The sequence below is a fragment of the Dermochelys coriacea genome, chromosome 11 (genome assembly GCF_009764565.3).
Source record: "Dermochelys coriacea isolate rDerCor1 chromosome 11, rDerCor1.pri.v4, whole genome shotgun sequence".
NCBI lineage: Eukaryota > Metazoa > Chordata > Testudines > Dermochelyidae > Dermochelys > Dermochelys coriacea.
The window spans coordinates 40,696,093-40,708,657 of NC_050078.2; the positions used below are offsets into that span (position 1 = coordinate 40,696,093).

The 12,565-nt window shown below is 42.3% G+C and overlaps 1 protein-coding gene across 5 annotated transcripts in view; it reads right to left on the bottom strand.

The window, feature by feature from the left end:
• Positions 1–12,565, bottom strand: part of METTL8 (methyltransferase 8, methylcytidine) — a 45,931-nt gene that overhangs the window by 22,591 nt on the left and 10,775 nt on the right. For 4 of the 5 annotated variants that reach the window (XM_038422045.2, XM_038422051.2, XM_038422053.2 and 1 more), the window contains one exon: positions 7,988–8,143. In XM_038422045.2, coding sequence (XP_038277973.1) covers positions 7,988–8,130 — 143 coding nt within the window. In that variant the 5' untranslated portion in view covers positions 8,131–8,143. Of the gene's footprint in view, positions 1–7,987; positions 8,144–12,565 lie in introns of those variants that run through there. The other variant, XM_043505274.1, reaches the window with a different exon arrangement.

Genomic DNA, 12,565 nt, shown 5'->3' on the forward strand with positions numbered 1-12,565 from the left:
GATCTCTAAGACAATGCCTACACAGCTCGTGGAAGCACGCCTCCCAGCTTGGGTTGACAGATTTGGCTAGCAAGGCTCAAGCCAACACTCTAAAAATAGCTGAATAGACAGTGCTTTGAAGTTGCAGCTCTGGCTGGAGCTCAGGCTCTGAGGCTTAGGAAGGGGGCTGGGCTTCAGACCTCCAACTGCAACTTCAAAACATGTCTACACTGCTCTTTTTAGAGTGCTAGCAGGAGCCCCTTAACCCCGTCTGTAGACCTGGGCTAGGAGGCTCACTTCTGAGGGATGTGTAGACGTACCCTAATACTTAAGAGACTGGCTTAAATTCTGAAGCATGAGGTGTAATAGCCCTTCCATGTTCCCTGTCCAATCCGTTTTTGATTCTTATTAAGGCTCAACAACTTCCTGACACACTGATTTCCAGTTTACTTACACAGTTTTTCACACAATTGCCAACCTTTTTATTTCAATGAATGTCCCCATGTTCTTGTGTTATGAAATGGGGGAACAGAAGATCCAGATCTCCCTTCTCTAGATCAGACATTATTTTATATACTTTTATCAGATCACTTCTTATATATCTTAAGGTAAACAACCCCAACCTCTACAATCTCTCAAGAGATAATTTTTCTAAGCCTTTGATCATTCTTGTCACCTTTATCTGAACTTCCCCTAATTCTGCAAAAACCTTTAGAGATGGGGTGACCAATATTGCAGACATTACTAAGATGAGGCCGAACCACTGATTTACATAAAGGCATGATGAGGTTCTCTATAATATTTGCCATCATACTCTTTGTCTATCTTGTTTACTTTTTTGACCACAGTTGCACAGTGAGGACAACAGAGCTGATACAGTTAATTTGAACCCTTTAAGGTATATGAATAGTTTAAATTTTCCCTTCCAATATGCATTACTTTGCATTAATTAACAGTGAATTTCATTGGCCACTCTGTCGTCTATTCATCTAGCTTGTTTAGGGCTCTCTGAAGTTCCTCACAGTACTCTCTAGTTCTGACTAACCTAAATAACGTTGTGTCAACTGCAAATGTTGCCACCTCTTTACTCATCCAATTTCCAGATCATTAATGCATAAATTAAACAATACGGAACCTAACATGGAACCTTGAGGCACCTGATAACCTTTTTCCACTATGAAAATTGGCCATTTAACCTTGCTCTTTGCTTTCTGTCACTTGGCCAGTTTTTGATCCGTAACAATATCTCACCAATGACTACTTGTTAGTAGCCTAATAGGCACAGAGAACTTCATAACCAACAACATCCACATGAAGGTTAAATTATATCAGATTTCAAGTTTGCTTGCTCCTGGCCTCTATTCTATGACTGTTACCCCTTTATACACACCAGCACCGAACCCAGAAAAAAAGGTTACCTACCTTTCTGTAACGGTTATTCTTTAAGACGTGTTGCACATGTCCATTTTGTTGTAGGTGAGCGAGCACCTTGTGCACAATTGTTGTAGAATTTTTTCCCTCATCACTACCCATCAGGGTGGTCCCTGCACCCTGTATCGCCACACACCACTGAATGCTGATATAAGAGGCAGAGACATTCCCAGGTCCCCTCAGTTCCTTTGTACTGGATAGACTCCAATGGAGAGAAGGGCGGTTGAGTCATGGCATAGACATGTGCTACACATCTTCAAGAACAATCGTTACAGAAAGGTAGGTAACTGTTTTTTCTTCTTTGAGTACTGCACATGTCCATGCCACTGTAGGTGATTCACAAGCAGACAAACGTAGAGGAGGCCTCGGAGTCTACCTGACCTGTGGCTGAAAGACAAAACTGGAACTGTCCCTGGAATGACAGGAAATGGCATAATACAAAACAAAAGTGTTGACAGATGATCAAGTTGCCACTTCACAAATGTCTATGACAGGTACTTGTGCCAAGAAAGATGCAGATGTTGCCTGCGCTCTAGTAGAATGTGTCTATACCCTGGCTGGTGGGGTTATATTAGCCAACTGGTAGCATAAACAAATGCACAAAGAGACCAAGGATGACATCTTCTGAGTAGACACTGGTCTGCCCTTAGCTCGGTCCACAATTGCAATGAACAACTGAGGATTAAAGGTCTTAGTATGCTCCAGATAGAAAGCTAGAGCCCTTCTCACATCCAGCGAATGTAGTCTCTCCGAATCTCTAGGAGCGTGATGTTTCAGAAAGAAAATCGGCAAACAGACTGCCCGGTTAACATGAAAATTAGAGATACCTAAGTGAGAAATTTTGGGTAAGGGAGAAGATAAATCTTATCCCTACAGAAAACTGTGTAAGAAGGGCCTGTTACTAAGGCTTTCAATTCTTCCACTTTTCTGGCCAAGATAATGGCCACTAGAAATGCTACCTTCATGGACAGGTGCAGCAGAGAGCAGGCTGCAAAGGGTTCAAATGTTGGTCCCATCAATTTAGCTCAGACCAAGTTCAGATCCCAAGGAGGAATGGGATTTTGCATTTGTGGGTACTATCTGACCAAACCCTTGAGGAGTCTGGTGATGATGGTTTTGGAGAAAAGGGATCTATTGAGATGTGGAAGGCTGAAATGCACTCTTATAGAGCTAATAGCAAAACTCTGTTTTAGATATAGAATACAGTCCAGCACGAGGTTCAGGGGAGCCCCCCCTCGAGATATGGCTTTCTGATGGGACCAAAACACAGAAATTCTTCCACTTAGTCAGGTAAGTACTCTGAGTTGAGGGATTTCTGCTATTCCAAAGCACTTTCTGAATATCCTTTGAGCAAGATCGCTCAAATGGTGTTAACCATGAAGTACCCATGCTATCAGATGATGGTCTCAGAGGCTGGGACAGAGAAGGTGATTGTGGTCCTAGGAAATGATGTCTGGATCCAACAAGAGAGACAGCGGAGCTTGATTGATGTGGCTCGTAGGACTGAAAACCAGTGTTGATGAGACCATGCTAGTGCTATAAGAAAGAGACATGCATGATCTTATCTGCCTTTGAATAAGAATCTGGGTAGCAAAGGAATTGGAGGGAAGGCATACAGGAAGGAATTCTTCCAGGATAGGAGAAAAGCATCTGTCAGTGAGCCTGGGCTGAGACTTCTCAGGGCACAAAGCTGATGGCATTTTCTGTTGGTCTTTGTTGCAAACAGGTACACTCGGGGAATTTCCCAGAGATGAAAGATGGATTTGGCCATATCTGGACACAACAGCTAGTTCTGGTGGTTGAAAAAGGACTTGCCCAGCTGATGAGTTAATGTGTTCTGTTCCCCTGAAAGGTAAGCAGCTCTGAGATGAATTGAGTTGTTTATGCAAAAGTCCCAGAGGCAAATCGTCTCTTGGCAGAGTTGGATTGATCGTGCCCCTCCCTCCCTGTTCATGTAAGACACAGCTGTAGAGTCTTCTGTTAGAATTAATAAATTCTTCCCTACTACATGGGGGAGGAAGGCCAAGGTGTAGGACCATCCCTAGACATTTTGGTGCCCTATGCAGCCCCCCATGGGGGCGGGGGAGGGCAGAAGCAGGCTTGGGGGGCAGGGGGGAAACCGCCCCCCAGCACGAGCCGGCAGAGCAGAGCAGATTGAGGCTGGGTCACTCGACTTCCTGCCGCCCAGTGATTGAAGGGGGAGGCCCGACCCTGTTCTCACAGGGCGGCGGGAAGTGGAGTGACCTGGCCCCAGCCCCCTCTGTTCTGCTCGCTTGGCTCCCAGCCTTGGGACTTGGGGGGCAGGGAAGAACCGCCCCCCAGCACTCACCGGTGGCGCAGCTGGGAGCTGGTGGAGCGGAGCGGGCTGGGTCACTCCACTTCCTGCCACCTAGTGAGTGCAGGGCGTGCCCGATCTCTGCTTCAGTCCCCTGGGATGTTGCTCAGGGGAAGGGGTGGAGTGGGGGCAGGGCTGGGGCAGAGCAGGGGTGGGAAGAGGTAGGGCGGGGGCTTTGGGGAAGGGGTGGAGTGGGGGCGAGAAGAAGTGTTCTGTTTGCTATCCCTTATAATCACTTAAAATCTGCTTTTTATAGTTAATACATTTGTTTTGTTTATTATTAAATCCAGTATGTGCAATTTCTAACGGGGGGGGGCAAGAAGTTGTGCATACTTCTCTTCACATTGAGGGAGAAAAGCGAATTTTTATGAGCTTGCACTGTGAAGATCTTTCTATACAGTGCAACACAGTATTATTTTGGGTTTATTCCCCAAAAGGGGTGTGCATGTGAGTGCTGGATGAATCCTCTCACACTGAGCTGACATCAGTCTGTGTCTACCTCGTGTGTGTGCTGACATCAGTCTGTGCCTAATTCAGCAAAACAGGGAGAGGGATTCCAGGCTGGTGGAACAGAAGGGGCTCAGTGAAACCCCAGGACATCAAGTGGCATCCCAGAATGGGGGTCTAATCCATCACAGGGGACACCCATGAAAACTTTCAGAGGATCCATCCATCAAACCAGAGATGACAAAACTAACACTGGCACTCAACCCACTTTGTGCAAACGATGACAACTCAGTGCAAACACTGAAACTAGCCCTACTGCAGCTTTCTGAGATATAGCCTGGCATGTTGAATTACATAGATGCATGCTCCCATGTGACTCAGAAGATTGAGGCAGCTATCTGTGGAGTGAAAGGATGGGCTTTCAGCTGCATCACTAGGTCCCATAACATTTCAAACCTGGATTGCAGAAGACAGGCCTTGGCCTCTGTGAAGTCTAAGACCACACCAATGAACTCTAGTCTCTGTATTGATTTTAGGATTGGTTTGTCTCCATTTAGTAGGAATCCCAGCACATTGAACGTGGACAGGACTGTGGATATGCCAGATATCACTGAGTCTTGGACCAACTTAAAATCAACGAGTAGTCCAGGTTTGAGAACATGTAGGCTCCTAATTTTCATAGATGCAGTGCCACCATGGTCACAGACTTCACGAACACCCGAGGAACAGGTGAAAAATAAAATGGAACTGATAATGGTCACCCATTCTCCACGAATCTGAGAAACTTCTGATAATTGTGGCATGCTGCATCATGGAGGTAAGCACCCTTTAACTCGAGGGCAGCGTACCAGTCCCAGGGAGGGAATAACTGAAGGTAGGATAACCATGTGGAATTTAATTTTCTTCGGGAATTTGTTCAACTTTCTTAGATCTAAAATAGGCCTGAGGCCCCCTTTTGCCTTGGGAACAAGGAAGCAGTGGGGATAGTAGCCTTTCCACATGAGGCACAATGGGATTTCCTCTATGGCTCCTGCCTGAAGAACAGACTGGACCTCTGAAGGACAATCTCGTGAAAGTGGTCCCTGGAGAGGAATAAGGGAGGGAGGTGGAAAGGGGAGGTAGAAATTAACTGGAAGGCATATCCTAGTCCACCATGCTTTAAGACCCATGATCTGACATTACGTGAGACCAAACACTTAGGAAGTAGAATAAACAAAAGGTGGGGAACCAATGGAATTATGGTCACTGGCACACTGCTCTTGACCAGGCTATTAAAATGGCTGTTTGAACCAGGCAGCTGGATCAGATAAGACCACTGATGCTGAAGAGAAGGGTGGTACAGGTGCCTCCTATAACTCCTGCCCTTTCTCCTTGGCAGATCTGGGGACAGGGGAATAAAGACTTGGTGCCCACACAGGAGTTGTGGACAAAACCGTTTCCTTTTCGTTGCTGGATCATAGATTCCAGGAGAGTTTAGTGTTGCCCTGAATCTTTTAGGCTATGGAGCCCTGTATCTGTTTTTTTCTGAAAACAGTGAAGGACCTTCAACAGGGAGGTCCTGGATGGTGTGCTGGACCTCTGGGGATAGCCCACATGACTGCAACCAAAAACACCTTCTCATAGTAATAGCCGATGCCATGGTTCAAGTAGCTGAGTCTGTGCTATCTAAACTATCGTGAAGAAAACAGTTTACCCTCTTCCACCATTATTGCAAACTGTCTACAGCCCTCTGGTAACTTATTTTTACGTTTTATAACAGTTTTCCAGAGAGCGACTCAGGAGTGTCTGAACTGTAGACTTCCTGAGGAATAAAAGTTTGCAACCAAACAGATTCGGTCTCTTTGAATTTTTGTCTTTTGGGGTCGATGCTTAGTGACTTTTTCTCTCCTGCTCATTTGCAGCTGCCACTATAAGGGAAGCAGGAGGAGGATGAGAGTAGAAATAGTCGTATCCCTTAGAAGGGATGTAGTACCTCCTCTCAGCATATTTTGCTGTGGGAGGCGAGAAGGAGGGTGTCTGCCAAAGCACCTTAATGGGCTCCATAATGGTTTCATTAGTTAGCAGAGCCACTCTGGCAGGGGCCACCGATACCAGAACGTTCACCTATTTGTACGAGATTTCATGGATTTTCTCTGCCTGAATGTCAAGCACAGAGGTCACTCTATTTGAAAGATCTTGATGAGCTCTGCAGTCCTCTGGTGGTGGTGAATCACCTGCCAGTTTGATAGCTTCATCTGGTGACGAGGAAGAGAATGCCAAAGGCTTTTAAGGTGGTGGCTGGTCTATGTCTTGTCTGAATGACTTCTGGCTGGTCAGTACTGACTTCAGTGCCAGAAACTGGAGAATTTGGTGCCAATGCCCCTAGAATGTTCTTGAAAACAGTGAATGAGACAGCTGAGGGGAGGTCTGAAGGGGGGGCACCCCATGGTGTCCAAAATGGCAAGCAGTATGGGCCTGGGACCCATCCTTGTCCAGACTGTTGTCCTTTAGAAGGAGGCCAGTGCTGAGGTTACTGCATGACCCACGGTCCCCATCTTTGACAGGATACAGATGACCTCACCTCTGAGAGTCCAAAACTTCTGAAAATGGAGGGGCAGAACCAGCTGGGGTGGGAGAGAGGTAGCCTGAGCCCAGGGATGGCATTACTAGAGATATCATCAGAGGCTTGCCTCTCAACTGCACCGGCTTTTGCAGAAGCTTGGGAGGTAACGGTACCGCAGGCTCTTGACGCAGTGAGGTAGGAGCTTCAACATCAGTACCAGCTATAAAACCTTCTTGAACTGCAGACAATACAGGTACTGACATGCTAAGCAGGTCCCTTGCAGCTATGTTTGCCTCCGGGGTGGTTGGGAGCGGCACTGTCTGATAGTTCTGCAAAGTTCTTTCCAGGTACAGCCTTGACAGACCGGGCATACGTTTTGGAGGTGGCAATCCCCTCTTTCTAGTGATGAGAGCTCCAAAGAGAGCTTCTTCCTTCAATGTTAGGCAGAGTCTCTGCCTTTCCTTGGCTTCAGTACCAACACACTCGATTGAGGTACCAAACTTGAGGAAGGCCTAAGTCTTTTCTTTTGTATCAGCAAACGGGCCCGAGAAGCTACAGATATCTCTGCTGGGGCGCTCCACACTGAAGCTGATGTACCTGGTAAGCTTTCCCGATGTGATGACACCAAAGGAGGGCAAAGCACTGCCTCCATAAGTAAGCACTCAAACCCTGACACTCTGTCTTTCTGTGAGCAAGACTTGAATCCATTACAAATGTCACATTTGTAACTAATGTGGGATTCCCTCAAACATTTCAAGCGGGCCATGGGAGAGTTTCTGACTGGCATAGGCTTAGTGCAAGTCCAGCAGGACTTAAACCCCAGCTGGTGAGACATCATTCCAGTACTAATCCTACTAAAGATCCTCGTAATGCAAGATAAAGAGTGGTCAAAAAAGACCTAAAATGAAAACCTAGTACTAAAAACTAACTAACTTCTAATAAAGGAGTGAGGGAAGCACTTGTCACGAGTCTGGAATTGCTCTGACAACCATCACAGGCAGTAAGAAGGAACGAGGAGAAGGGGGGAGTTGGGTGCAGCTCTGCCCTCTTATACCAGCATGCAGTAGTGAGCGGCAATAGAGGGTACTCAGACCACCATGATGGGTACCTCTGATGGTACACCAGTTGACAGTACCTCTCCATCAACTGTGCACAAGGTGCGCACACAACTACCGTGGAATGGACATGTGCAACACATCTCAAAGAAGCGTTATGAATCAGTATAAAACATCAAGCTTGAAGAGGCAACTCACCACATGTTATGTTCAAAAACTTTAGTAGGATCAGTTAAAATCCGTGACCCAAGTGGAGCAGTTGGTCGTCTGTTACTTTGGCACCTCTGCTGCATCTTGCTTTTCCTCAGATATGAAGCAGAAAGTCTTTTAATGACATTCATTTTGATCAGAGACCTGTAAAAACACAATGCATTGAAATTATAGCTTTGCTAGAACTTAATCGTATATGTCACTTAGAAGAGACCTTGGTCAAGTAGTCAATTTGCAATATGGGTTTAATGATGCAGATTGTTTTTTAAAATCAATTAAAATGCTTTTTTAAAAATGTTAACATCTTTCAAGAGTCCTGGAAACCCAAATAACCCAAAATGTGCTTCTGCTATATAGGAAGCAGAAAGTAATACTTGCCAACCTACTTTCAAAGTCCTAATAGACAGTGACAAAAAGCCACACAAACAAAATGGTGAATCAATGCATTTATGTGTTTTGTTTTTCCATTTGAAAAATGTAAAATGTTATTAGTAATCAAGGTAAGGAAATTATTTTTGGATTATTTTGTTTTTACCTTGACACTGTCCCTTTAAAAAAATCAAGAAGTGATCAGAACGCAAACCATTTGTTCTAGTGGAAACATATTGTTATTCTACTTGACATTTTTCACCCCACTCATGAGGTTACGGTTTTCAAAGGATTTCATTCTAAAGCTGTTACTGTGGTTTCACTCTTTAAAATAGAAAGTGAAAGCTTCAGAAATGTATTATATACGGTATGCACATGACATCTTTCATAAACTTCTACTGCGCATTATAGTAATCTGTATTCAATGCCTCATCAGATGTTAATTCTACATCCCTGTGAATTATAAAGTGTTTGAGATTTTTCTATTAAACATGTAATTCTAACCTAGCACCTCTTTTTTTTTACATTATTATTACTCTAAACTGTTAACTCTAAATTTGTTCAAATGAGTCTAATAAGCAAAGATGAGAAGTATGCTGTTGTTAGTACCAGCATCCTGTTCTTGTGGGTTTTTTTTTCTATATCCTAGTTGATGCAAGCCCTTTTTTTAAAATGAGTAAAAACGAAATGCTCCTCCTCCTATTTTTACCTTGATGTGCCTTTGTTCTTTTCTCCTTCAAGTGCTCTGCATATTACAAAAAAAATGCTACTAAGTCATTATTTTTAGAGTGTTCTCTCTGCATAAAACGTGTGTATAAATCTAATGCATGTAGCATTGAGAACACCACATTTAGTTACAAAGATGCAGGCACTATTTAAATGCAAACATTATTATAAAACATTCTCTGCAAACTGGCTAAAAGATGAAGATTTTTATCTTAAGGAAAAAACCAGTAATGCACTATATGATTGACCATAAGTCTTGCATTGTGAACAAAAAAAGATTCACTAGATGTATGATCTAAATCTTTGTAGAGGAATGAGTTAAATAACTTGAACAATTCCTTAGTTACGATGTGCTTCTGAATGATTAATAGTTTAGAAATGCTATTGTTTATTAATTTTAAGCCTTTAAGAGAGCAAGAACAAGATTAACATTTCCTTATATATGTCTGAAGGCTTAAAAACATATTTCTAAGTTTCCAGTGTCTCATAACAACAACTGGTACATTAGGGCTGCTGTGCCTGCTATATAATAGCTTCTTTGCCAGTACACAGGTGTCCCCTTATTGCAACGTGCAATAAGATGAAGGTGAAGATGTAGCACTTAATCATATAACAAAACTATTTTTTCAATGAAAACCACTTCTAATTTTAATTAGTTCACTATGTCTCTTGGCAACATATTTGGGTAACTAAAATGATAATTCCAATTTACAATAAAACCACCACAATAAAATCATTTAGGCTCTGATTCTGCAAAGACTTATGCATGCAAGTTATAATAGTCCTTCATTGGGATCATTCATGCATAAAGTTAAGTATGTACCTAAGTCTTTGCAGGATCAGGGCCTTAGCTAATTTTTTTTTATTTACAATAAAACAACAGATTCACATCCTATCAGGTAAAGCTACAGTACAGCTCTGCAACAGCATGCATATAGACTGCACACAAAAAGTTATTAGAAATGCTTCTGTACAGTTGTTAGGATTAAAAATTAACATACCTACGGCTCCATAATGTAGGATTTATATTATGCGAAATTAATACTATTTTAAAAGATACAAAAAACAACAAAACAAACCCCAAAACCAAACTGTGATCTCAAATCATTAACAGATTATATAGATGCTTACAGGCAAATTATGTTATTACATTACATACTGTTTCAAAATCAGCTCCTCCTTCATTTACCTGCCAAGGCCTGAATTCATGCCCTAAATTTCCTTTGCTATAATTGATGTTCAACATAAAATAAAAATGATTCAGATGCTAGGCATAATTTTGGTTGGTTCTCTATCTCATTAAGAACATGAAAAGATACACAGATGGGATATATAGACAGGCTAAAATGATTTGGCATGAGTAACAGGTGAAACATTGGGATTTGTATGAGAATTTGACCTTTGTTTGAGAATTTGTAGCTGACTAATTGCTGAAGCCTGCAATATTCAAAATATTGCAAGGATATAGGGAAAAGGCAAGTCAAATATGGAAGCTGGAAGTGATAAGAATGCAGAGGAAAGCCCTGGAACCAGGCTTAGCACTGATGTGCTGACGGAACTACTGATCATGTGATTAATGGGCAGTGTGGCTACTAAGCATAAAATTTTAAAAAACACCTAAGTGACTTAGGAGCCTAAATCCCATTTTCAAAAGTGACTCATCGCTCAATTGCTTCTTTTCCTGATTTTTTTAATGATCTATTGAAAGAGGTAACCAACTCTCTGCCAGCTATCTGCACACTGTGGAGTTGACACCAGGGAACATTGTTTGAATTTTTTGTTTGTTGGTTATTTGGTACAGACCCATAGCCAGGAACAAGCAAAATGACTATACACTTGATTATTATAGCAATAATAATCTGGCCTCCACTTGAAAACCCTTCATCTTCCCAGAAATTATCACCCACAGAATTTACATAAAAAATTACCAACCACTGTAAGCAGAGCCATTTATCCAGCAAAAACACTAGAGGAATAACACGCTAGAAAAGGAGTGGAAGTTGCCTTCCTGTAGAGTGATGTGTTTAAGCTTTTAGAGGTTAGTGGTGAGACATTCTATTTCTAATTATCATCTTGACAACCACAGACTCTGCCTCAGCTGAGCTAATGGAGGAGATTCTTAAAAAAGAAAAGAAAAAAAGCTACACACTCAGTGCAGCTTTCTCACGGTGCACACACAGAGAAGCTGTTATGTTTAAACTGCCAATTGGACTGGAAAGTATTATTTTTTTTAAATTGAAGTTGGCATTTGAGCTTCCCAATGGTGGTCTCCACCCTGCTGGAACTTGAGATTTGTAAAACAGACAGGATGGGGGAGGGAAGAGCTGTTTCCATCCTGCTTTAAATAGCAAAGAGTCAAGTTTTCTTCTGATTGGAACAAGAGATCAACACCAGGACATACTGTAAACCACTCAACATGGAGGAGTAAAGCCCAGAGGAGTATCAGCTCTGAAACTGAGGTCAGACAAAAATCAAGCAAAGGATTCTTTTATCTGAAAATTTGTTTCCAATAAACTGTGGCAAAAACGATTTGTTGTTTGATAGCTCTCTGGACTACAAAGCTACTGATTCATTCTATCTGCAACCACTGGTCCTGCTGTTGTTGTTACAGTTATATTTATAAGGGGACTAATGGGGCTATATTTGTAATAATTTGGGTTACTCTATTTACCTTCTTATGAAATAAGATATTCTGAAAAAGTGGAACATCATACTATTACTCGGCACTTACAAATTTAGTTGTACAAGCATTCACAACTCTCCTGTGGAGCAGGTACTGTACTACTGTATTTTATTACCAAAATGCTACTGAGGCTCAAAAGACCTTAGCTATGCAAAACATCTACAAAAGATAAGAGGTGCCAGCGGACACAAGGCAGAAAAGTCAGTCCTGGAGAAGATCTTGCAGAACAGAATACTCAGAGTTGGTGGTGGACAAATTACCTAACATTTGAACACTGATGTTTCTAAGGTCCAGACATAAACTGAGAATAGCCTAAACCAAACCAACAAGAATAGACAAAATGGACTTTTAAAAACCAGTCAGCCTCCATAGCTCAGGTGTTGCAGCAAAAAAAATATATTGATCTTGCCTTGAGCAGTGAGAGGAGGCAGATATTACAGCCTCTCTGGATCTTCTTTGCCATTACAGGGACAACAAAACAAAGTCATTAATCTCTTGTGAAAATAAAGATGAAAAAGAATTCACAGAAATTGATGGTTCAGAGAGCTGGGAAACTGCAGAAAATCACACAGAAGCTAGAAAATAAAACAGATAATTTGGAAGAAAAGCAAGGGCTTTGCAGCTAGTGTATTAAAGTACAGGAATTTGGGAGAGAAAAATGGAAATGCTGGAATACCACATGAGAGGAAACAGATGAGTTCTGGGAATCCTTAAAGGTGAGAAGGGAGTAGACTCAATGGGCTTCAAGGGAAAAATTATGCCACAAGTGTACAATGAGGGAAAAGATC